At 40.6% G+C, this 27,002-nt stretch overlaps 2 protein-coding genes across 7 annotated transcripts; one reads left to right on the top strand and one right to left on the bottom strand.

Moving 5' to 3' along the window:
• Window positions 1-1,471: 1,471 nt before the first annotated feature.
• pkia (cAMP-dependent protein kinase inhibitor alpha) lies at window positions 1,472-9,541 on the top strand. Of its 6 annotated transcripts, none has more exons than XM_030079044.1 (3): window positions 1,472-1,568; window positions 4,794-4,993; window positions 6,978-9,541. In XM_030079044.1, the coding sequence occupies exons 2-3, from the start codon at window positions 4,843-4,845 to the stop codon at window positions 7,052-7,054; spliced, it is 228 nt and encodes a 75-aa protein (XP_029934904.1). In that variant the 5' UTR covers window positions 1,472-1,568; window positions 4,794-4,842; the 3' UTR covers window positions 7,055-9,541. The 6 variants fall into 6 exon arrangements, with proteins under 6 accessions (XP_029934904.1, XP_029934909.1, XP_029934907.1 ...); XM_030079049.1 differs by having other exon boundaries at window positions 1,495-1,568; window positions 4,816-4,993; XM_030079047.1 differs by lacking the exon at window positions 1,472-1,568 and adding an exon at window positions 1,610-2,046.
• Window positions 9,542-13,414: 3,873 nt separating this feature from the next.
• bco1 (beta-carotene oxygenase 1) lies at window positions 13,415-24,367 on the bottom strand. Its single transcript, XM_030079424.1, has 11 exons — window positions 24,304-24,367; window positions 24,019-24,147; window positions 23,698-23,827; window positions 22,330-22,477; window positions 21,913-22,063; window positions 20,676-20,902; window positions 19,611-19,868; window positions 19,403-19,508; window positions 19,205-19,299; window positions 14,775-14,886; window positions 13,415-13,925 (listed from the first exon to the last, which is right to left on the bottom strand). Exons 1-11 carry the CDS (start codon window positions 24,365-24,367, stop codon window positions 13,771-13,773), a joined length of 1,575 nt encoding a protein of 524 aa, XP_029935284.1. The 3' UTR covers window positions 13,415-13,770.
• Between the last annotated feature and the right edge of the window lie 2,635 nt (window positions 24,368-27,002).

Below are 27,002 nucleotides of genomic sequence, written 5' to 3' on the forward strand. Positions count from 1 at the left end.
TATAATCACCATAACATAACCAGTTATGCTAATAAGATTACACTAATTTGTGCAGTAATTATCTAATTTTTCTATGTACCTGTCTCCATGTGATACATGGGTGATATTAGTATGATTTTACACATCTGAGAGTGGTTTTTCAGAAATTAGGTTTTCCTTATTAATATGCAAATTTAGTGTATGTAGCTGCTCCAAAATGCAATCAAATCATCACTCTTCTGTGTGAAGCTGTGGTGCAAGTGTGTAGTTCCTCTGTGTATTGTTTTTGTATGACTCTGTTAACTAAAAGGCACCTACACCTACCAGTGTTATCTTCTTTGCTGGCGTGCTGAGGAGGTGGCATGGGGACTTGTGGTGCCAACAAAATGGGCAGGCTGAAGGCCAGCTCTGTGGTGAGGATGGAGCTGGACAGTGTGGAGGCAGTGATGGAGAGGAGGATGAAGCTGAAAACTGTCATAGACAACCAGTTTCATCCTCTCTATGCTGTACAGAGGCAACCAGCCACAGACTCATCCAGCCAGGTGCCTCAGAGCACCTGAGGGGCTCTTTTGCAGCAGTAAGTCCTGCCTCCACTGACTGAGACCCACAATCATACACTGGCCAAACTGCCTCCAGCACAGCTTTTACACATACATACATAAAGATTATGTATGGGTGTATGTCCTGTATGCATATTTTTAGAAGCAGCATCAGTGTCCCTGTCTGAGGCGCCACGCAAAGGACAAAGGTGACAGGGGTGTGTTTCCAGTACAGACACTGCACATATGTACACACGCACACACACACACACACACACACACACACACACACACACACACACACACACACACACACACACACAGATCTATTGTGTTTATTTTTATTTTACCTGATTCCACATTTTTGTACCTCTTGCTTTGATGTCCACTTTGATGTCAACTGCTATTGCTGCTGTTTCATTTCAATAAATTAAAGGCTAATCAAATCCAGTGACTTACAGTATATGAATATTGTGGTGATAAACATGGAGATTAAGAAGCACCGTAAAGTGGGTCCTATAGTCCACTACAGACACCGTAAGTCCTTACAAGAGTCCTCACTAGTTACAGTAGCCTCGGTGCGCCCTGGGGTGCAAAACATGAGGTCTCGTCATGGATAGGAGCGCGACGCATTTTACGCACCTTGCGTTTTTTGCGTCCCGTTAGTTGGCTGCCATCTGTGTCAAGTTAACCAGAGACAGCAAGAGTAGACATAGCCGGACTATTCTGCCTTCGGAATAAAAACGTAAATTTGGTCCATTTTAGAAATAAAAATGAGTTTTGATGCAACATTTTTGGGGAAAATGCCAATTGCGTTTACACTTACGACAAATTCTCCGTAAAAACATTATTTCTTTTACTTTGGCACCTTACATGTTGTAGAATGGTTACCCATAGCGATTTAATTTTGAAAATAATAAGCGGAAGTGTCTTCATTCCGACGAGCTTCACACTCGTGGTGAACCCTCCATGAGCGCAACGGGAAAACCGAGGTGGCTTTCGTGCTGATGTGATTGACCCGCGGAATAACGAGAAGCTCTCACCAAACAGGTACCCTAATGATGATTACAGAAAAATATTTAACAGAATACATTTCTTTCATCCGGCTTACCCCCTGTAATAAGCAGGGCTGCGTTTAGGCTGTTGACATAGACTGAGCTTCATGGGGGTCTTTGTGAACAGAAAAAGACCCAGGCTGGCTTTTGATTTATTATTGAAATCGACTCAAACAAACCCTGGATCATAGCTGGCATGTCTGTATACCAGGCATAGCGCTTTGTCTGTGATAACACTGAAACTGTGATTATTAGGACGGCATTACGCACGCCTATTCAGATGAGGTGCACCGCAGCGCCTCCGTTCATTACTAACAGGAGGATAAACGCTTGAAGACACCAATTATTTAGGCCATAACCTATCCCAATCTTTTGAACCGCCTGCTTGGTATGAGAAACATACTCGTGGGTAGGCACACCCTTTTGTGTAAACGCCATCAGTTGAACAAACCGAGGAGGGATGCTGCACAAAGGTAACAGAAAAACTACAATTTGAGAAAATTCGAGGAATAATATAGTGATACTACTGGACATAATAATAAAAAAACATCACCTTTTGTTTTGTAAGGTTATAATGAACTCCTGTTGTATGGACATATTAATAATGACATTTGAGATAAATACAAGAATGTTCAAAAAGGGCATTATGAACTTACTGTTGAGTATCTGTGCTTTTTATTGTTTGTTTTTAAGGGTAGTGTGGGTTTTTGTCTGTCATAATTCTGATTTAGCATTTCAGTATTGTTTATTTGCATAGCTAGAAACTAGTGAAATCTGTTTAAATGGCAAAAATAGGTTTTGCTGCCTATATTTGAACCTGCAGTTCGGGGTTCACCCAGAGACCTGTGCAGAAAATCAGCAGTTTGGCTGAAAGTTCATGTCTAATCTAACTTCTTGCGTGTTCTTTAAAACTGGACCTTTTTACAGCCTTTTCAGATGGCCTATCCAACAATAATGTGTGTGTGCTTGTGTGAGATGGTGATCAGTCTCAGTTATAACCTAGGCTACCTCATGTAACACCAAGATACACTGCTGCTGCCTAAAGGAGACTCCATTCCTTCATCACTGTCCTGATCATTGACACTTTCACCAGTGTCAGTACGCATCTTCTGTTTGACAGCACAACAAATGGTCGCAGAGCAGCTCCCAACTTTTTCTCAGTTTAAAGTCGGTGACAGAGAGGGCATACCATGTTGGCCTGTTGTATTATTCAGTGATCATCATTTGTTTGGAGTCTATTTTAGGAATATTGTTGTCCTGACCAGCTGAGCTCTAGCGGGCACTTGGGAGCAATGGCATAAGGACAAGCTGCAGCGTGCCTCCGCTGGCTGGTTAAAACAAGAGTCGTTTCTGAAAGAGCAGGACACGATGGGGACGCTATGGGTGTAACAGTGTGATTAAATTATGTAAAACTGCCAATTAATATTTCATAGAATAGGAGGATATGACACGTTTGCAAAGCCTGTTCCATCACATTTGGCTCTCAGTGAAACCACCTCCACAGTGTAAAATATCTGCATTCACGTGCAAAGACAAATGATGCTGAATGAATTAATTACAATGATAAATAATCTATCATAAATAGAATGTGATTTTTCACCAGCTAGCTGAAAGATTTACAGTGTTTGTCTGTTAACATATACTTACCTACTATGAAATTCTCTCTTAGACATATTTTTTTTTTAATGTAGGCCAATTTATTACTGGTACAGTAGAGATGCTTAAAGAGTAGGACCCATAGCCAGATGCATTTCGTTGCTGTCTCATTTGACTGCAACTCAGGATTAAGGCATGATTTACTGAGATGTTTACAAATGCAAATGAAATTGCAAAAATGCATTATTTTCTCCAAGTGAATCTATTTATCATTTAGACAATGGAGAACCCAGTGCTTTGCCATACTGTGCCAGGGCTGCATTTAGTTTTTCCATTTGGATCTTGGTTTGGCCTTGAACATTTTTGAATACTTCTTCATTTTCTGATCAAATCTTCAACCTTTCGAAAAATCAAAACATGCATTATCATCCCTGACTCTACATCAGAGTATAAGTCTGAGTAGACACAGTAAGCCTTAATCTTCATGGAGATTGCCTCTTTTTTATGCCTGTCTCGCTTCCCTAAGTTGAGCCTGATAATTGTACATGGAGTAACATCTGTCGGGTCTCACCCATCCTGACACCATTTTGAGAGTGACAGCTGAGTGGGATCGTGCTCAGATGATGACAGAGGGGTGGTCCAAAAATAGCCACAGCCTATCACAGCTTGCTCAGCACTGGATATAGTCACAAATGGAGGTGGGGGCTGAAGTCTCTTTTTGCAATTTCCTCATCAGTTAAAAGCTCAATCCTTAATCCAAAAGTATACAAAACGGTTGGCCTGCCACAGATAATCAAAATACTGGATTTTTAAAAAAAAATCTTCAAGAAGAAGAAAAGTGAAAAAGTTTTGGATACACCTTTGATACATCACAATATTGAGTGTCCATTGTATTTCGAAGCTGTGACTATGTGTAAACTTTGGAGTGAAGTTTAACTAACCTATATTGTGGGTTCGGATGGTTACAGGAAGTTTCTTGTTCTTCTCCTGACAACCAAAGGCCAAGACAGTTTATGTGTGTGTATCGATAACCAAAATCAAAGAAACCTCAGACTCAACCTTAATTCTCCAAAAACAGGGCAGCAAAGCTAAGATTGGTGCACAAGGTCAGCCTCACCCATGCACAATGATATAAAGCTTTAACATAACAGAAAGGCTTAACCTATATCTCCATGGAAACAGAGCTCCCATCATGCTTTGCAGTTAGAAGTGGGTTGGAATTTGAAAACAGTGCCACCCTACTAGGTTCCCCATTTGTCCTGTTTTTGTTTTTGGTTGGTTTACTGCTGTGCCTCAATTCATCTACACTGCCCTCTTTGTTCCCCCAATATTCTTTGTCAAGGATTTGTCTTCCCTGTGTCACTGGTGTAGCCCATACCCTAGGCTGAGATTAAAATGGATTAGTCAGGGATTATGTCATAAGATAAAAGGACGGAGAGACGGATGGGGAAACCATTGTGCCATTTTCTTCATGCCAACACAAACTGGCTGTGTATTCAGTGGGTGAACCTGCTCGGAGCTGCGAGTTGCACAAACTCTCCGTGTCTCAGTCAGGTTAATGAAAGGCATAGCATACGCTCACTTGCATGTCTGTGTCCATGTACGCATGTGTGTGTATGTTAAGTGTGTGTTGCTGTGTGTGCCAGGCCCTGATATGGTGAGGTGTGTCAGCTATGACGGATGTGGAGGCGACCTATGAGGACTTCATCGCCTCCCGACGGTCCGGCCGCAGGAACGCTATCCATGACATCGCAGCAGCCCCCGGGGTGCAGGGACCCACTGATCTGTCGCAGGGTTTGGCTCAGCTCAACATCAACAAGTCAGGTGAGAAACAAAAATTATCACAAGGACACACTATTTTCCCTGTAGCTACAACACATGAGAAAACAGAGGAGAAATTCACTGTAATTAACTGGGGTGCTTACTACAGCTGGGTATCATTTGAAACATTTTAATACTCATACAAGCTTTCAGACTGGCGACATGCCCAGGGTGCATCCCTGCCTTCTACCCAATGCATGCTGGGATAGGCCCCAGCCTGCTGGTGACCCTGATTAAATTAAGCAAATACAGTAAATGGATGGATGGATGGATGGATGGATGGATGGATGGGTGGATACAAGCTCTCAGTACTTCAAATTTAGCACCGTTTCCAGAACATTTTGTGCTTTTGTGCCTTTTCTTTTGTAGAAAGGCAGATGTCTCACTGTGTGATAGGGAAACTTCCTCTTTTGTTACTTTACTATAAACAGGCTATGCATAGTTGTTTAAAAAATACCATCTTCAGTAAAATAACAGTGCAAGAAATGACATCCCACTGGATCCATTTTATTTTTTACTATTTTTTCATTCCATTGGTGATTAAAGGAAGAACTGATAGGGTACGAGTACAAAACCTAGTCACATTATCCAGCTTGCGCTATAAGTATAATGACAGTTGATGATCCTAATAGGTGGCAACGTTGCCATCTACTGTATAGTGGTCCCTATATCATGTGTGAGGACATGTTAGAGAGGGGAACACTGTTGAAAAGGAGACTGATTTTGTGAATTCTTGGAGAGATTGTTTTTAAATCTAAATGAGTTTTATGTGATGTCAGATCTAAAATAGAAATACTTGTCTGTCCCCAAAGAATTCCCCATGAGTGCTGTTCTTTATCATCTTTCCTAATCCATTGCCTTCTGTTATTCATCGTCTAATTGGATTGTCTTAGACCTTAGTCATGTATATGAGCTCTAATACTGATGATTTAACATGTTTATCCTGTGTGAAAGAACTCAGTGTGACTAACATTGAGCTATGCAGGGGACTGCGGAGGTGAAAATAAAGGTGTTCCTGATACAGAATTTTATCTAGTCAAGCTTTGTGGCACCAGCTTCCCAAGGGTACTCAGGAAGGTGCAGTGGTTGTCTGGTAATCAGAAGGTTCCTAGTCCTTGAGCAAGACATAGGGCCCCTAATTGTTCCTGATGGGCAGCTTGGCACCTCTGCCATTAGTGTGTGAGTGTGTGTGTGCGTTAATGTGTAGCAGACACCGTTAAGCGCTCTGAGTGGTCGGTAGACTAGAAAAGCACTTTAGAGATGCAGCCCACTTTTACCATTTGCCAGTTAGAGTGTACAAAAGTGTAAAAATGACTGATTGGAATTCACCACAGGGATATGATCAGTGGAGTGTTCTGCTGTTGTATAATTACTGTAACAAATTCACTACAGTGATAACTTATTTTTGCTCTTGATAACAGAGAGAGACAGGTCAGGTTGAACCCTCTGATGTTATAGTGATGTATAGGGTATGTGGCTTACACCGTTGAACCACCTAGATAGTCCTGTCATGATAGTACTCAGTAAGCATAGGCTGCATGCAATTTAATTTATTATTCACTGTAGATTCCAAAAAAAAAACAAACAAACAAAAAAACAAATCAAATTCCTGAGTGAATGTCACAAATCACATGTTAATGAGACTAATGTCATCAGTAACTGCGTTCAGTATTCATGTTCCTAAAGCTCCATACAATGGAAAAGGGTTTGTGTTGATGTGAATAGAAAGTGCTCTCTGCAGCTGATGAGTTGAATCATTGCTGACTTTTGTTCCTGGTCTTTTCTTGGCCACTTGGACAGATGATTCAACTGACCTCATTTACATCGCTCATTATATAAAAGTCAAATGACTTTACCAGCAGGCTCATGCATTAAACTTGACTTCCTGCCCTTCCTCTCTCTCTCTCTCTCTCTCTCTCTCTCTCTCTCTCCCCCTCTCTCTCTCTTTCTCTCTCTCTCTCTCACTCTCTCCCTCTCCCTCTGTTAGGTGATGAGGGTGACGACTCTGAGAAAAGCCAGGATTCTCCATCTAAAGAGCAGGAGAGTCAAGCTGGGGGCAGCTAACTGGTTAAGGGCAGCAGTCATTTATGGACTAAAGGGAGCCGATCCTACTTGTCTACCTGATCTTTGAATGCTCGGCCTCTAATTGGCTGATAGCATCTCCTTATCCCATCCCACATCTGTACTCCAAGCCAATGACAGGAGCTGACTCGGCAGGATCCTCTACAGTCATCAGCCCAAAGACAGGAAGCCCACAGCATCACTCTTGCACCCACAGTGCTGTCTGCCCTGTGTACTTGGGTGTGTTCCCGTTTCCATAAAAAGCCTCCTCTCTTCACCGCCTTTCCCTCACGGCTACTGATAGTCAGACTGAATGTGAAGGTGTGCTAGGTGGAGGCAGCGGGGTGTCAACGGCCAGTACCAGCCCTGTTCACCCATCAGGGGGCCGCAGAGGAAAGGACAGACTGGAAAGCAGGCTGTTTTGGGGCGAGCTTAAGTGCTTCCACAGAACAAATGAACCCTGCCCCCTCACCCACACACACCCCAACGCCTTAAGATCTCATCATCATGGATACAGCTACACTCCTAGGGAACATATCTAGGGAACCGAGGACAGTGATTGAACACTAACAGCTGCTCTGTTCTTCAGATGTACTTGCCCTATAAGTGCTCACTGTTAACCACTGCCCAGGATGGACTGTTTTTGCGCCCTGCCCCCTCACAATGGATGCCATCTATCCATCCATCCACCCATCCACCCCTTTTTTTGTCTGCCCATCCATCTCAAACATCAGAGTTTAGGAGGATTTATGCACCCCAGCATTTTCAGCATGGTGGTGATTGGCCCAGGAGCGGTGATAAAATTACAAGTCATAACAACGTGTCAAATTTGGTAATAATTGGCCCAGAGTGGGGCTGCATCATTTGAGGGGTATGTCATGTTTACTGTTGCCTTGTTTTTATTGCTGGGGCTGTGGAACTGTGTTGGTGCGCCCTTTGTCCATCTGATGCAGTTACTCTGTTTAAATGATGGGCTTTAATCCCAGGTTTACTCTCACTTACTGGCACATAATCTGGGTGAAAGAAAGTATACACTAGCCTGGTGTCAATTGTAGGGTCTCACAGACATGGCCAGGGCTTGGTCATTACGTATGATGCACACATTTCCTTCCTGAGTGCAATATTTTTTTTAAATTATCTTTTATATATTGTTTTTTTTTTTTTTTTTTTTTTTTTTTTTTTTGCCAAAATAGGTGATTTGTTAGCTGTAGTCTAGTTTCTGCTGAATGATTTTTTTAGTTAATGTCCTAGCATTTGAGGAGTTTCATCTCCAATCACAATATATTCAGTTTGAGACAAACCTGTTTTCTGATCTTCATGATTACATTTTTTTTAAAAATACAAATGATCCTGCATCAAGTTCTATGTTCAAGTTCAAAGGTTGTAAGTCATTTTTGACTGAAAAAGTTATTTTACATGTTGGAACAAAGGAAAATATCAAGGGTTTCGTTCCAAATTTCAATGTATCCATTTGGGGAAAAATACTACCTGATATTGTGAGTCTTACTTTTATGCCAGCAGTTGTACAAAAGGTCATTGTATCATTTTGAAATGAAAATCAAATCAATTCTAGTTTTATTGGTTTCACATTTCAAGCTCAACCCTGTTTAGTTAATGCGTGCAGTTCATCATATTCAAAATTTCAATTCATTATCTGTGGAGAATGTCTTGTGTCTTGTACTGTGTAACATGCAGGTTATGGATGGAGTTTGCCATTTGCTACTGAAGTAGAACGGTGAAAGATTTTGCAGGTTAAAAACAGGGTCTTTACTGTTGTCGAATTCTAGTTAGCCAAATCATCATACTGCCATATCCCATAATACACACCTGTGTTAGCTTTCTGTTGGAATGATTTGCTGATTGCAGTTGTTATTGTAAAGACTACCTTTGAATTTTGCATTTTCCCATTTTTCAACCTGTTGTCAACCTCAGAGAAAAGAAGAACACCCTCAAACTTCTCCATGTTAGCTACAGTACACTGCCTCGTGCTGAACTCTACTCCAAAATTCCTACAAACTTATTGCACCAGTTAAATATGTGGTACACAAACTCCAAAAGCATCAATCTTTCATGTCGTATGCAGTTTTGAAATGTTCTTTTGCTTAAAACAGTCCAGTGACATTATCTGATCACTCCCCTTGTTTCACCTCATTTGTTTTAAATAAACATCAGATCTTAAGACTGAATATAATTAAATCATTTGTTAAGGTGGGCATTTTTTTGCAGTGTATTTATGGGTCAAGAATAACTTATACATTTTTCTGGCCGTTGTGTGATTTGATGACCAGTCCTATTGCTCTGTGGATGACCTAGAACACCCATAATAGTTTTATGTGTTCTATATTTTTATTTCCTGCATATTTCTGCCACTGCTTCACAAGTCCCTTCACTGTGTCTTCCATGACAATTTGTTATTGACCTTATAGTTGACTTTGTTGTTGACATTGTTAATTTTGATGTGCAATTAAACTTCACCACTGACAAATGAAATGACCACATCAAGTGATATTGGCACTGTTAGTGTTTCCCACCATAGGCAAGTGAGGCAGAGGGTGTGCGATAAATCACACAAAAGAGTGTGAGACAAAGCACACATTCCTGTAAAGGTAGTGCAGGGACCCAGCCATCATGTTACTTAATCACTGACTTTTACTTGGTGTGTGTGCATGTTTGTTAGTGTGATAGTGACCTATCACAGGGTCTGTCTGTCTGAGAAAAGGGTTTAGAGCCACTATAGTGACTGAGGAATAAAGAGAGTCTTTAAGTCCCTCTAGTGGGGAAACTGAGATCCTGCACTCAGCCCCAGGAAAATTAAAAATCAATGATAATAATGTAACAATGCAAAATAACATAATAATGCACCAATTTTAGTTGTTTATTAATAGTTTATTTATATCACCCCAGAGGGCATTTATTTTTTTGTGATTATATGTGATGCAATACATGCTGTAACTATTGGCTTTTGTAATGCAATAGGTATTGTAATTACAGGCCTATGTGATATAATCGGTGCTCTGACTAATGGCCTAAATGATGCAATAGGCTCTGTGATTATATGCCTATGTGATGCAGCAGGCGCACCTGCATAGCAGAGTCATAAAATCACTGCATGTTGAAATTAATTTACTATACAATCAACTGTATGGACATGAACAGTACTTCCACAATATTACTAGACAGATTCATGCAATCTTGTGAAATCAAAATCTGGCCAATTAAACACATTCTGTGTCTTAATTGCTACATCATTCACAATATTGCCACAGTGCCACATTAACCCAAGAGTGGCATAAAGAAACAACAGCTGCAAGCAAATGAGGATTATGTAGTTGACAAATTCCCTTTAAAATACATGCATAATGTTTTACGTGCACCCATTTTCACCAGAAAGGTCACAGCACTCATGGGATAGTTGGGAGTTGAATTGCCTTACTTTAGGACCATGCTGAAGGTCAAACCCGTAACTGCAGCTGGTTTTTAAATTTAGGTCAACCTGTCACCCTTGATGGATAACCAACATGCTGGGTGTCCAGATTGCCTCCCATTAATTTTTATTGTCCCGACAAGGTAAACTTTGGTGAAAGCCAGGGTTTAAAAAAAAAAAAAAAGCAAAAACAAACAGACACAGTTCAACGTTCAGTGAATTGGTAAAGCAGCTGACATGTGGGAAAACTCTGCATCTTTCAGACTAACCATCTTGCGGTTGCTCATGCAGTGAATAGCGCAGGTCAAGTGTGAAGTCAGCCCCGTCCAGAGTATTACTGACATTCCTCACAAGGTACCTGCTGTGAATGCCTGACAGACGACCCTGACCCGACCCAGTAACCTCACAAGACGCTGCAACAACACCATGAACTCTGCTCTGGTCAGTTAAGGCTCCTGGAAAAGCTGAGACTGTTTGATTTCACAACAGCTTTCAACAACAAAATGACACTGAAAATGAAACTGTGCCCACTGATCTTTAATTTTCCACGACTGTGATACATAACTCATCAGCCCTTTTCCACTAGAGTTGATACCCAGCACTACACAAGGAGGAAGATTTATCGTGGCCAGTTCCCATGGAAAAAAAATCATACCATATAACACAAACTTATATCTGTGATTCAACAACTGCCATTGAAGAATCTCAAACAGCATCAAAATCAAATGTCCACAACAAGGATTAACAGTATTTTTGCTATTCTATCCTCATGATCCTGGTCTTTTTTTGTTTACATTCTAACAAGAGCGTGGATTTATGCTAGATACAGAAAACATTCATATAGCAATGCCAACAGACATGAACTTAGATTTTTAAACAACAGCCTTTCTCTCAAAGTGCATGTATACTGATTGGCTCTGTATGTATCATCATCATCTTCACCATTTATCTCCCCTGCTGTGAAGTGATCTTGCTATCCCACTCATGTCTGCTAGAGGGAGCTGCTGTAACTTGGACAGACTGCTGCCGCCAGTCAGGAAAATCCAACCTCATCATAAAGATCATCAAACAATAAGGGTTAGATCAGTTTGCGGCCTGTCATGTGTAATGTGTCCCTTGTTCCATTAGTCAGCTTTTATCTTGCCCACATTTTTCTTAAGGAAACATTTATGGAGTTGGCAAGATTTTGTTCCATATTTGGAAACATACGTTTTCACATCATATTGTCTTGAGGAGCATCTGGATTTTTTTTTTTTTTTTTTTTTTTTTACAATTATGCAAATGCACAGAGTCATTTACACAGAGTTCCTGGGCAGGAACTGACTCACTTCTTTCAGTGTTTTCTTTTTTCAGCACCACATTTAAAATGCTGCTTGAGGAACCCAGGGTAGCAAATTCACCATCAACTTTTCAATTACAAGAGTTAGTGTTATGTTAATTGCTTTTGTCACAGACTTGTGATGTTTGCATTTTTTTTTTTTTCATTTTATTTTACATACTAATTTAATTTAATTCATACTGTTCTATCTTGGTTCTTATTTTATTTCTCCAATATATATATTTGTTCCTGTGTTCTATACATTGCTGTAAAGCATTTGTAAACTAAATTTTATGATGTTGTCAGGCACAGTCCAGGAGCCACAGCTGAAAATGTTACATTATGTGTGTTTGTTTGATTGTTCATACTAGAATTTGTTCATAACTTCTCGACTGGTGATTTAAGGCTGTTGATTATAACCTGATAACGTTTGAATTGTGATGTAAAGCTTGAACAGAAGACAGTAACGTCTCAGGTAGTCTCTTTTCGTCTTGCTGTTGGATATTGCTCGGGCCACAGACGGCACGGCATGTTTGACTAAGACAAAGGTTGTGTTAAATTACAACAAGACAAAACACGACGATATGGAGGCCTGATGACTTGGATATGGATACATATCCTTGGTCAAACGTCAATCACACCTGATTAATGCAGTCAGTTTGTCTCGTGACCCCTGCAGGAACTAAAATCAGCTGTTTAATGGTTGTGTTTTATCAATGCCAAAAAAACCCATTCCTTTTCCATTGACAGCTACCAAATGATGTCATAATAGTTTGCTGCATAAACTTAACCACAAAGTGCCATTTTTAACAGAAGACACACAAGATGTAACCTGTATTTTACATTTATTTCATTGCGATAAAACACTGGAATAGTTTTGGCTTTAACAGCACACAAAAACAGTCAGTTCCCCAATAAAAGAAGGTGGTTTAATTCAAAGTCTTCAGTATGATATGATTTAAAATTAGCTGGGAAGAAGTCAAACTTTCTCACTCAGCTTTGAACTCGATGACCTCAAGGCAAAATGGCAACTTTTTAATCTATGGTATACAACTTATGTTGAAACACAATCAGTCCCCTCGTGCAGTCACACAGCTATTAAGTTGTAAAAAGGATCTCACTGCTGTGCAATCTGAACTCTTCAATATTAAATTCGAGACATGCTTGGGGAGCTTTGTCATCAGATGTCTCAATGTACTTCCCCACGGAAATAAAACACAAATATAATTGCTCACCTTTTGTTACTATTGTGCACTGAGGATACAAGGATACAAGGAAGTTTATTGGTCATTATACAGCAGGTTGTATAATGAAATTAAAATGTGGTTCCCTCTTGATTGATTTATTAAACATGGCATTTCTCACATCATCAGCACATTTTCTGATGTCACTGATGAAGTGTATTCTTCAAGGTCAGTATGGTTCTCCTGGGTAGCAGCATTATTGAACATCTGCCAGTCTGTGCATTCAAAACAGTCCTGCAGAGCTGCTGCAGCCTCATCTGTCCACACCCTAACTACAGTATGTGATCTGAACTTATCCCCATAATTGTTTAAAACTGAAGAATACCAAAAAAAGGTCTTTGTCTTAAATCTTTTATTTTTTGAATGAAAAGGTTGAATACAAGTAAAATAACAGTCGCAGTACAGTAGTGTAATGTAGACTAAATAACAAACAGTAATGAGTTAACGTGCTTAAGCTACATGTAAAGACATACAAAATCAGTGGCGTTGCTCTTCTAATTAATAAAAACACATAAAAAGAATTTTTCAAAGACAATTCTTGATATTTCCCGCAGACAGGGCACCATCTAATACTGTAGTAAGTGGATCCACACAGGATCCCATCAGGACTTTTCTATTCAGAAAGTAATTAAGAATATACAACTCAGGTTCCATGAAATACTATTTGGGAACTGAAGCTGCAAGTCTGCAAAGGCTTTTTTTTTTTTTTTTTTTTTTTTTTTTAAATCTCTGACTAATTTCCATGTGGGATGAAAAATCCATGCATGTCCTTGTGGAGCTCATTGTTCACATATGCTCGAGCGACTTCCTTGAATGTCTTGGCATCAAGCACAAGGATGAAACCACTCTGTCCTTGGTTGGAGTTGATAACCGATGTCAAAACCACCCCTGCAAATGGAAGGAGATAAGCTTTTGTGAGAATTCATGAACTGATAAAGTCCCAAATACTGTAAACATCATCTCTCTGCAAGACACAATTTCTAAAACATATACCAAGAGACACAAAAAAATCATCAGTCCTTAGTCCACTTCATGTCTCAATCTATGGAGGTCTAAAGTTCAATCAGTAATCTGTGTCCTCTCCTTCATTTACATTGCTTTATCATGGCTGAAGTGGATTAAAAGGATAGGTTTGGTGTTCTTCGACCCAGGCCATGTCAAAAATATCAATAATCGTCATTTAAAGTTACATAAAACTCAGGGTTCTAGTGAATGCAGCGTAACGCGTGAATGTACACAAGGCTGTTTATTATCATAAATGCTCACTGAAAACTTACTAGAAAGCACCGTTTGCACCGTTTTTTGCCTGGATACATTCATGGACATATTTGATGGTCCTGTGAGTTTCCTGCTTTCCTGTTTCCTGTCATTTTAAAGTTTTTTGAGGACAAGAACAAATGGCGTGTTGGATTGTGCTGAAAAATAAGAAGAAGCTGCAGCACAGTGGCATGTACCTCTTTACCAAAGCTAAAGGTGAAGTCATGTATGTACTGATATAAAAGATAGGAATGAATAATTTAATATGGCATGGGTTGAAGAATAACAAACCTTTCCTTTTGGTGAACAAATTCAAAAACAGATTCTGATTTTAGGTGGATTTACCTGGTCATCTGACTTCATTAAAAGACCAGGCATCCTTTGCTGTTTTGTACTTTCGTTGTATAATTCAAGAAATTCTGATGTGTTATTCTTATGTCAAATTACACATGATGTGTGAACAGCATGCAGGGTTCTCACCATCATCCTCTGCCTCTCCGTTGGGCCTGGGGATGAACAAAGGCTCTGAAGGCAAGCAGTTCTCCTCACTCCACCTAACCATTGTCTTGGTTTCTGTGTCAAACTTCCCGATCTAAAGAAACAGATGAAGAGCCAGTGTAAAACAACACTGGATTTAGCACAGGATTTTATAGCCAAGCAGGAGAAGCAGAGTCCTACAATAAGTTGCAATGGTTGCCTGAGAGGCATGGATCAACTGAACAACAAGGGCCCTATTAACAGGCCAGAGCAGGCAGAGCTGGTGAGCTGATGAGGTGGTAGTTTCATTGTGTGCTAGTGGGTTTTTCATATAATTACATAATTTGTGGCTTGCCATAGCCTTGCTTCCTCAGAAATGGGCATGGCGGTACACTAGAGGAATGAGTTCATACAAACTGCAAACTTGCGTGCACAGTACAATTCTGGTGTAAATATTTCCACTTACTCCTACAGCTGCTCACATCACATCTTAGAGCAGCCCACCCATTTGTGCCGTTTTCATAGTTTTAACTGGCAAAAGCACAATCAGATATACCCCAGTGTCACATAAACACCTCCGATGTATTGTTATGCTAGCATGTTTGTATAAACTACCTCTGTCATGGAGGTGGAATCTCTGGCCGGGGTTGTGTGATCACCCCTGTATGACTGTCCAGCTGCATAACTGACAGATGTGCACAAAACTTGGTGCTTAGGTTGGTCATAGGCCAACGAAGAAGTGATTAACTTTTTGAGGCTCAATCTCAGGCCATTGTCGTCCCTCCAGGGGGCATGACAATGGCCTGAGATTGGCACAAACAGGCCATAATTTCACAATGACGCAACAATCCCACTGGAGAGGTTAGTCATGGATCAAGATGTCACTGACCAACCTTCCCAGCAGACTGGCTGCATGAAGTGTGATCTATGACAACAACATTACTTTAAGGCGTTGGGGATGGGGAAATTAGCAGGTCTGGACTCTATATAGGCTCTGTTCAAGCCTGACCTTAAAATGTGTCTTGGCTGATCTGATAACAGGTGGACAGCTCTAAGTACAGTTGTAAATGCCTCCAAGAAGCACTGAGGATGCACTGAGACCTTGTTCCCACCTGGTATTAACATCTGTCCCGAGAAAGCCAAATACAGGCTGACACCTCTAAGTACAGGTGTAAACAGCTGCAATGCGTCCTGAGTGATCGGATTTCAGGACGCATTTGGAGGCAGTCTGGGACGCTTGTGTCCCCAGCGCATTAGAGGTGTAAACAGACGTATGTCCCAGGACGCACTGAAGGACCACCTACTATAACTTGACGTGCTCTGTCTTGTCCAGCTCAACACCCCGACATCAGCCAGACCGTCACTTTTATAATAGAGAAAATATCTTGTTTGACTCTGGCCAGCACAGCAGAACTTGGTTTAATTTAACACAGTTGACAAGACATAAGTTCCCCTAAAATATGACGCAAGAAATTCTGGGAGTCTCTAAAGTATGTATTTACAATATGCGGGGATTCTGTTACATATAAACTTCAGAGGCGACAGCCTTTCTTAAATTTCATGCCCTGGCGCAATTAGACACATTTTTACTAGACGCGATAGAGTTACTATACCCAAAGATTATGGGCAGCTGAGCATTGCGCGTTGCAGTTACTGCAGGAATACCACAGAAATACTACAGGCGGATTTATCTATCCACTTAAGCGGAGAAGACGACGAAATAATGTGAGCCTGTAACATGTGAAATGTGTCTTCAGTGATTGACAGCGCATTAAAATGAAGCTGGAGTGAGCAAAGATGTCTCCTTTTGTTCAGTACCTGCTGCCTGTTAAATGCCGTTTTATATTTATTTTTGCGTGGTAGAAATCATAGGCTACATGTGTATTTGCATATGGAGCGGGAAAGTGAGTTCCGAACGCAGGTAGGCAGCCGAGACACATTTGGAGACTCATGTTAATGCCAAGTGTGTACGCACAAACTCACAGCTGTCCACTAGTGTTCAGACCACCAAAGACGCATTTTGGTGGGGACAGTGCCTGAGATCCAGTCGCGCACATCACATTTGGACGTGGTCTTTGCCGCATACGGCTTCGGTCTTTTAGCAGTGCGTACACAAATGTGTCCTGGGCCACACTGAAACGCCGCTTCACTCAACTTGTCTTCCTCATTAGTGGAAGTATATACTCAGTCATGTGCCAACTGCGTCACATTCAAGCGTGAAACAAGAAGAAGTAACAACAAGCAAACTAGGCACAGCAAATGCATTGCTGCCTCCCACCGGTTACAACAACAACGGATTTGGTCTTTGCAAATGGAAATTATGTTTGGGTTTATTTGCATATAAAGTGGGCCGGAGACCCTGTGGAGACGCATTCTGATGCCAAGTGTAAACGGGTGTGAGCTCTCCTCTGGTACTGGATCCCAGTCAACTGTAGCTGTTTGTCATCTGTGTGAGGGCCTTCACTAGGTTGATTACATCCCTACAGTCCTCTGAAGGCAACAGGATCATTATTTGCATTCTATCTGCAGCCTATAATTTGAGGAATATCAAGCATATTATCAAAGCTCCTTCCAATTACCAAGTGCAACTAGCTCCATTTATCACCTATCAGTTATTTTAAGTGGAGATCAGGCGTATGGCTGTGAAATACTGTAATAAAACACAATAATGGCTGTAATTTTTGAGTAAACCATAACTGTGGCATGACAGTTTTTTTGTTTGTATGCAAAAAAACCTCATAATATTTACACAACTCACACAGGTTATCAAAATAAGTGCCTCGGTCATGTAAACAGGATGTCAGTGGAAGTCACCATGTAAAGGGCTTAAACAGGCAATTTCCTCTTGAGGAAAGCTGGTCTGGACTCTCACCTCCATTGAGAAACTGTCCTTATGCCACAGCAGGGAGAGCACTGCATTTAAAGGGTGTAAGAGGGACTGATTTGATTAGCCATGATTAACAATTTGTAACACAAGCCTTTTTCCATTGTGCCACAGCTGTGCCAGGATCCTAGTCATGGTTTGAGCAAAAATCTGTGGGTCATGCCCAAATGGGTGGGTGCTGTGGGTTTGCACCCTCATTCACAATAACAGGGCCCAAAGCCTCTTAGTCCAGTTCTTCCCTTTTCATTTCCATGAATGTTTCTCTAGTTTATCTTCCAGTCACAGAGTTATAAAGTGTGGTATCTTGACACCAAAGATCATGCCAAGTGTTGCGCCCGTGCAGTACTTTGTACCAGCTACTTTGCCTTTCTAATACATCATAAACTTGGAATTGAGCTGTAAAATAAATTGTAAAAAGAATTTCTCAGTACTGTCTGCACACTACATCAGAGAAAGTACATGGACTTTCCTGGGATTGGGGGTAGAATTAGGTCACGGTAGGTTAGGTTGAGTAGAAGTCAAAGATTTATTTCATCGCTGGGATCGCTGGGAAATTAAGTATATATATTGTTTTTTTTATGTGTGTGTGTGTGTGTGTGTGTGTGTGTGTGTGTGTTTTTCATAGGCACCTGATACAAAATGTAAAGAAAATCCAACAATATGGATTACAATATACAGCATGTGTAATAATGTTAATAATCAATTTGTCACATTTCATTTATGAAATAGTTCCCTTAGCTCACCCCACACTTGCTGTGTGGGGTTTCTAATTTCAGTAAACGTTATAATGATATGAAAACTAATAACAGACTGATTGAAATGCTTCAATTCAGGGAGCCCACTGTGCCATGGTACTGTGAAATTTTGCCTTGCACATTGCCTTTATATATTTTAAATTTTCCAAATACTTCTGGAATTCAAGAGAAGAAAACTGTGGGGTCTGCATTTTTTTGCAGCCCATCCCGTGTGTGTCATGTGGCAAAGAATAAAAATATCTATTAGTCTGAGTAATGCCAAGATGTTTCCTCCGGTGCCTTCCTCTTTGCAGAAGATTAGCCTCTGAACTCTGCATTTCAAATGAGCGAGACACACTCCAAGACTTTTTCTTTTCCCCTTACTTTCTGTGAGAAGAAAAGTAATTCAACGCTTTGAAGCTAATCAACAGTTTCCTGCGTGTCTGGCGAGGTCACGTGCAAATGGACAGGAACTTTAAGGACAGGACGCCTGGGCATTGCAGCCACTCATTCTGCGTATTTGTCTCTGTTGCAACAATTGGTAATTTACACTTCAGTAAATTGCTTCCTATCCTCAGTTACGTCAACTGGCGAGTCTTGGTTCTGCAAATTGCTTCCTACCTCTGCAAAAACAATGCTGACAGGAACAATCTGTTTCCCATTTTGTCCTATATTTAGAGGGAATAATCTTTACGAGTCTGCCAGTGTCGGGTCTCCTCTGGCACATAACAGTTATGAGACTGCCAGGGATCACACACCCGGATGTTCCCACCAATATTCTGCAGCAATAGCTTTACAAAAATGTTGAATTTTACCTCTGTGGCCAGTGCAGATCTCTCCACACAGCACCCATAGACAAAACGGTGCCTCTTGCCATTGACGTCATAATTAATTCTGGGTAATTCAAGACCTGTTGGAAATAATGCAACATATCAAATCGTAATCTCATCAAGACACAAGTTGAGCATAACTCTGATCGCTGCAAACATCTACTGGACAAGCTTCAGTTTTACCTTGACAGAGCACCTCTGCCTGGCAGATGAGCTTGTCATCCTTCTCTTTCACAGCACTGGCTGTCGTGTACTTGAGCTTCACCAGGTTGTCTCCTGCCTTGGTGCCCTGCAGACCAAGGCAGATTAAACACAAGGTTAAACACAACTGTTAGAGGAATTACTTTGTTTTGATTTAGGCTGGCTGTCATTTGCAATGCTTGAAACCTACCTTGTCAGGGTGCAACGGCAGAGCAAATCTTCTGTAGGTTGGTATAGAGTAGCTATCATCTTTTAAGTCAGCACCTTCTTTCAGCTTGTTCAGGTAGAACATTTCATAAAGGCTATTATCATCGTAGGCGATGGCATCAAAGACCACATGGCCATCATCCTCGAAAGCGTTCACGTGATGGTAGACGATCATTGCCCCTGTGTAGTATTTTGTCTCAATCTCTTTGCCCGTCTTCCTGTCTATCAGGTGAATCAGAGTCTGTTCAAAAAGTAGAAACAGATAGAAACACATCATGTGTTTGGCATTGTGCTCCCTTTCTACTACTATAACACTCACATGCTCATAAGTGGCTTTTTTTCCATTTGTATCTGGGCCAATCACATACAAATGTATCAGTGTATCAGTGAAGGGTGACTGATACAAAGACCAGTCACCCTTCACAGGAGTGAGACAGCAATTAACAAGAAGATATGCTAATTAGATGCAATGTATGGAGTTTCACAGATGCAAAGACACACTGGAAACACCAAGCACTTCACCTTAAGACAAGAGGAAGTGTTTCACATATCTGGCACTTTTGCCACAGCTCAAAGTCTCCCTGGAAGTACTGGAAAGGTGGCAAAGTGTGACATCTAAGACTTCCAAGTCGGTTGCTGAACAGTGTTGCGTTCAGTTGCTATTTTCAATCAAACCCTGATGATAAGTATAAACCATTATGGCAGTAGATTTTTAAGTTCAGGTTGCAGCTTTGCAAGTTGGAGAACAGTTCAGAATTGGAGTACATTTGCACTCTGCCTTGTCATTTAACTTGCTAAATGTGAACATTACTTTACTTATATGGATCCACTTATAATGTAATCACATGTGAGCACAAGCTTGGTGTTATCACTAAAGAAAAGAGAGAAGGAAGGAAAACAGGAGAAAAAACAGATCCAGGAACTAAAGTTAAAAAAAAAAAAAACATCTATAAGTAGCATTATGTGGCTTTTGTAGCCCTATGAATGAAGAGTGAATGAAACATCAGAAAAGCAAGAATACAAGAGTGAGTATCAGTGTCTTTCTTACGTTGTCCTCAGGATGGTATTTCAGGCAACTTGCCCAGTTGACCCCCCTCATGTAGGCTGTGGCCATCTTTACGATGTCCAGTTTGAAAGGCTGCTCGATGAAGATGAAATAGTTTTCTGTCATGCCGAAGCTGTGGTAGTAGCTGGGGGTCAGGAGCGAACGGCAGGGCACCGTGCAAATGACCTCCACATTCTTCAGTGCTGAAGTCTTTTTGTCTTTGTCTGATCCTGGGAATGAGCAAAATAAAGTTTAAACTAGGTTTTTAAAGATGTTCATTATCACTTGTTGATGTGTGAGTGGTAAATAAAGCAAATCTCTTAACTAATAGTAGGAATATATTTGGCAAAGACACATATTGCATGGGCTATCCTGCAATACACTGACACACCTGGGAATGTATTCTAGTGGCACATCTGACAGTAACAGACACCAGATGACATGCTCCCAACACCACTTACTTATGTGCCGCCGGGTGACGTTTTGTCTAGTTTTCTATTTATCACGTTTATCTGTCCAACACCTTGTATTTATTGTTTGGACATGCAAGCTTCTATGAACTTTGTGCAAGACCTCTGGTATAAATGTCAGCTGTTTGGTTAATGGTTGTATGGAAAATACTGCTTTTTCACAGCAAAGACCTTTGAAGGGTTTGACTTTGACAGCAACCATCAAATCTCACCAAGTCCTCGGTCTCTGAGAGACAAGCATGTATCTGAATTCCAACTGTTATACACATGCAATTAAAAGACAACTTGTCATCTAGTAATGCAACAGTAGCATTGTTGCTTTCTTTGATTAAGCACTATAGGGAATCTTTAGGTATTAATCCTGATGATATATGATGAATGAATGATGTATTAATCAGATGCTGGAGTATTAATACAAATTTCAAGCCTTTGGTATTATCGTGTGTAAGTAAACTTATGTTATTTTGTAATAATTAACAGTAAAAAGAAAAATGCTGGAATGTGCACATAGTACAAAATAGGTGTGTCCACCATGTGTCACTCTTTGGATAAATAAAGAGCGATACTTGACACTGTCCTGCATTGCCCTCAAATCCAAGGAAGGAAGGAGCAAACAAACAAAGGAAGGAAGGAACAAAGAATGGCAGACATTGTTCGCTCTGTCCATCAGTGTCATCCGGTGCTCCTGCCCTGAGTGTTGTGTTTTGACTTTCACATAAAGTAATAATGCTGATTGGAAGGGTAAACCCTGGGGTGTCAGGACAGCATACCTTTCTTTGAGTGAGCAGGGACTTTGAACAGTGTGTATTTGGTCTTGCCCTTCTCAGCTATGGAAGTCCCTATATTGAAGGCATTGCCCTCCTTGTCGTAGTGTGGATGGGACGTCACCACGTTCACCGCCAGGTACTTCAGGTAATCCACCTAGTTCAAACAGAACGTGAGCTCATCAGCTCCAAACAAACATCAGTATCACATAACAATGAGCTGATGAACAGCTCCTCATTGCTGATGTGGTAAACATTAATGCATGTCTTAGTTCTTCACGAGTCATATGTGAACTCATGATGCTTTATGCATTCATTAAGCACTAATGAATGCATATTAGTGCAGCAGTCTTGTAAAGTGTTATCCAAACATCTGTGCGATTTGGATGTGTGGTGTAACAGCAGAGACCGGAAGACTGTTACCTTCTCCTGAGTTTCCAGGGTCACAGGGTCAATCTTGCGGATGTAGTTTGTTTCAGAGGTGGCGTAGTAGTCGTTCCCATATTTGATGATGTTGCTTGCACCGTTGTCAGTAAAGTCAGGCACCGTGTGGTTAAGAAAGGTGATTGCCCTGAAAATTACGGGGACATTTTGTTAAAATCACGATTGGAAACAGGAAGGACTATCCAACACAAAGTGCTGATTATACCCATATCATAGATCTCACTCATATTTGGGGTTGCATCTAAATTATAATTCAATATGAACAAAAATAAAACGTTATAAAAGTTATTTAATATGTGTCAGAACTCAAATCTACTGTGGGTTAAGTGACTTAAATGGCTCTTTGAATTCAATATATGGGATCTGCGAACAACAAGAACATTTACATGAAATATTTCTCCTGGCTTAAGTGATACAAATGTTGCTTAAATGCTTCCTTTGTTTTAGGCTCATGTGTAAACTGTGTTTACCTGGCAGATAGCAGTTATTGGAAGTGATTGTAATGATTTGTCGATAAATTATGTTTTTGGTGTATTATAATCCCATAAGGGATGGGTCGCAAGACAAGACACAAAAAATAAATAAAATTCAGTCATTCATTTAATGTTTTTCGAAGCACCAAAGAATCACACAACTAAATGTCTGCACCATTAAGATAAAATAACGGTCGTGATCCTACACACCAGTCGTTCCCAAAGACACGTGGGTGGCAGGACATTTAAAAAAAAAAAAAAAAAAAGTCTCTTGAACAGTGTCATCAGATTTAAATCTGCAGTACACCTTTGAGCCGTATGGAGGCGCTCCTTGGCGTTTCTAACACGCTCACGGTTTCCGCCGTGATCACCAAAACATTGTGCGGTCAGCTGCGACAAAAAGATCCTTGGCGTAAATAATAAATGAGAATGAATGAGATTAATCCTGGTGTGGTTAACGAGCGTGATTGCTGATTGTTAACTGAGCTCTCTTTTGATAATAAGTAAAGAAACATTTCAATAGCAAGCATGGTTTTGATAGTGCTTATCATGTTCGCGTTGCTCCGACAATTGTGCTGATAACATTGAATCTAATATGAAAGGCTAGCCTGCATCTGTTTGCTTTGAAAGGGGGAAACGAGCCTGTTAACTCCTAAATGCACCTATCTTGTCAATTATAAAGGATTTAAGGTGTATATGATTTCATTAACATGGGCATAAAACGAAGAAGTGATTTATTAAAGCTAGGCTATAATATAATAGCCTACTAATATAAGATTAAATGAAATGGCATTTTAGGGTGCTGTGAAGCACCCTAAGATTTAATTCACGCTGAGAAGATCAAAAAAGAGTGTAAAACTGAGAATATACTTGCTTGACAATGAAGTTCTTGCTTGGATCTGGATATGCCATTGTCCCCATCTCAGACACTACGATTCGTTTTGCAGCTATGTTAGCTTGATAGGTGTCACCTCTCAGGTATTTGCTCCTGTAGGTCACCTCACCTGCAACAGAAAGAGCCTGCTGATTTACAAAGATACTCTACACCTCAGGCCTTTAGGTGGTGCTCTCCTTTAATCATCAAAATTACACGAGAGAGACAAAAAGAGATACGCTGCTCTATAGAGGAAAATACTTAGGCTATATTAAGCTTTTTTCATTCTGGATTAGAATGGAATTCACCATGCACACTAACCATCTTTAAAAGTGAAGCTGTGCATGATTGCCATTCCGTCAAACCAGTGGCTGTAGGTGGTTTCCCCCACAGAGAAAATGCCGGGGCCATTGCGCAGCAGGGTGCCCTGCAGCCAGCTGGGGAGGCTCCCTGAGGAACCGACAAATGACACAAAACATCATTTCAAAACAGGAGCGCACCAATCTTTTCCCTCTCATTGCCGCACAAATAGTCCCGTTAGACACTCACAGATCTCCATTTTCTTTAAACCTCCTGCAAGCCTTTAATTTGTTTCCATGATCCTACCTTTCACATCTGCTTTGTGAGGCTCCGGTCTCTCCGGCACGTTCTTGCTGTAGTCTGGGGCCATGTTTACAACGCTGTAACGTACTCAGGTGTGGCTCTGCCTTTATAGTGCTGCGAGCCCCGGGGGTGAGCAGACCACTCCTATTTATATAATTGTCTTTTGGTTGGCCAACCCCATCCCCCCCCCCCCCCCCCACCCCCCTATCTTATCTATTACGTGTGGGTGTGGAAATCTTCCAGGACAATTAAACTCTGTTCGAGCAAACTGCCCGACACTCCATACCACAATGGTTAAAGTGACCATTTGCTGCATAAACACCAGTATCTACGTTTTAATTGTGTTAAGTGATCTTTATGATATGATACTTAAGATAAGGTTTTTATTTTAAACCAAGAATAAGACTTTTATTAGTCTGATAGAAAAGCAAATTGTGTGATTTTTCTCACACTGTCCCAAATACAGCTGCACTGGACTGGACTGATGTCTTAATCCATATTAGAAACAGACGTTATGGTGGCCTGTGTTTTGTTTTTGGGTTTTTTCTTTCTTTTTTTGTTCATCTGGTGCGCAGGATCAGTCAGGGCGCTCCTTTGTTTACGCCTGCGATTTATCCTTTAGACACTGGGCATTTCATATTTCCTTGTAAGCCTAGAATTAACCCTATAAAGCTATTCGTATCATATATGATACACATTTTCAATTTCGTTTTTTGTTTTCAGTTTATTCAATACTTGACCAAAATACTGTTGTATACCTTTGAACACTTCCCCTGTTCACCCTGGACCATACCGTTGGCACTTCAAGTACATATCATATATCAAACACCAGAAAGGTCGTGTAATAACATATTTATTTATTTATTTATTTTTATATATTTTGTCATAAAAAAAAATGGAATTTTCTGCCAATTCTTTCATAGTTCAGGCTTTATAGGGTTAAGTAAAAAAAAAAAAAAACAGACTTCGCGAAAAGTCGCTTGAATACCTTCTTTAGTTTCTTTTAGATTAGAATGAACTTCATGCCCTTCTTGGTATTTTTTTTCTTTTTTTCTCATCTTCTTTCATATCACTGAGCTCGACCTTGCATGGTAACTTTATCTGTATGTGTTATCTCCTTTGTTGTAGGGCGTGAGGCATGTTTTTTTTTTTTTTTTTTTTTTTTCCTTCAAGCTGTGGCATAATTTTTCCTGGAAGGACCAACAGTTCCTCCGTTTTGGCTCCCAGAACTGCACTTCCTAGGAAAACATTCAAGGTGCCCCGTTTATCTCCAGTGATCTGCCTGTGGCTTGATGTAAGGTACTCTACCCTAGTAACCTCTCCACGGGGCCAGTTGTAAAAATTCCACATTTGACCTGTACATGACAACAAAGATGATACCCAGAGTCACACTAAATGTTTTGCAGTGTGGGAGCCGTGCATCCTAAATCAAGATGCCCCTTACAGTGTTTTTACATGTGACATACAGAAAAGATGTCTGCATTTGCTTCATTTCAATCCAGAAGGAGAGGTTGGGGGTCACTGAGGTTATAAATCTGCTCAGAGAAAGTGCCTATTTTTGGTGATCTATTTGTGGTGAGAAGAGAGACCTGCAAGTAGTGTTACTTATGTCTAACATTACTTTATTACCCACTTGAATTCACTTGGACAATAAAGTGTCAAGTGTTATCTGCTTGATTTGGAATCTGTCCATATAAATCTATTGTCGCAGCCTAGAGTACACCATTACAGTGCCCAGTGCTGTCCTTTAAAATTGTGTCAACAGGAAAGATATTTATCTGATTGACCTCAGTGTTATATTGCATCAAATCTAATGCAATAAAGGCCAAATCCATATTACATTGAAGGGACAGTATCTTGATTTTTTTTTATGACAACGGTTTAATTTCTTTCCAGGAATATGCACCTGCTGACATAAGTTTATTGGTTTGGGGTTCATGGTTTCATGGTCTCTCAGTGTGAAAAGTGGGGAAAACAGTGATAACACTCCTTCCCCATGACTCAGTGTTCTGCTCTGTGTGCACATTGGCTTTTTGATGCGTCCACACAAATCTGCAGTGTCAGACTTAAATTTGATGGCGAGCCTTGCCCAATGAGCCTTCAGAAATGTCCACTGAAAACCACTCACCTGATTTCATCTGGATACACAGATAAGAACACCAGTGTGCACACACAACTTCCTACCCAGATAGATACAGATATAGAAGAACATACCACAGACAACAAACTTGCACAAATATCTTTTCTCCCTGTTAACCGTATTTTTAAAGGGAGTAGTTTCTCTCTAAGGACAGAGGATGTTGTATAGCTAAAAAGCCCCCTGAAGCAAATTTGTAATTTGTGATATTGGGCTGTACAAATAAAATCAACTTGATCTTAGCTCTTTTAACAAATAACATGAAGCAGAATACAGAGGAGAAGACTGTTGCTTTCCAGATAAGGAACATGGACTAAGTGGAAAGGGCAATATTTAATTTTGTTTTATATTATTTTAATTTGAATGAGCACATGTAGGCAAGGCAATGAAGGCAATAAAGCTGCCAACTGTAAGTATGAAGTGAAACTAATGTAACGGAACTGGTCCAGGGCGGAGGCGCTACCCAGGCCTCCTGCTAGACAAGAGAGTCCAGCAGCAGTGGTGGAGCCTGCTGTGTGGGTATAAATACCAGCAGTCTTCAGAAACCTCCATCCTGCCTCAGGGA

The sequence above is a fragment of the Myripristis murdjan genome, chromosome 20, assembly GCF_902150065.1.
Source record: "Myripristis murdjan chromosome 20, fMyrMur1.1, whole genome shotgun sequence".
Taxonomy (NCBI): Eukaryota; Metazoa; Chordata; class Actinopteri; order Holocentriformes; family Holocentridae; genus Myripristis; species Myripristis murdjan.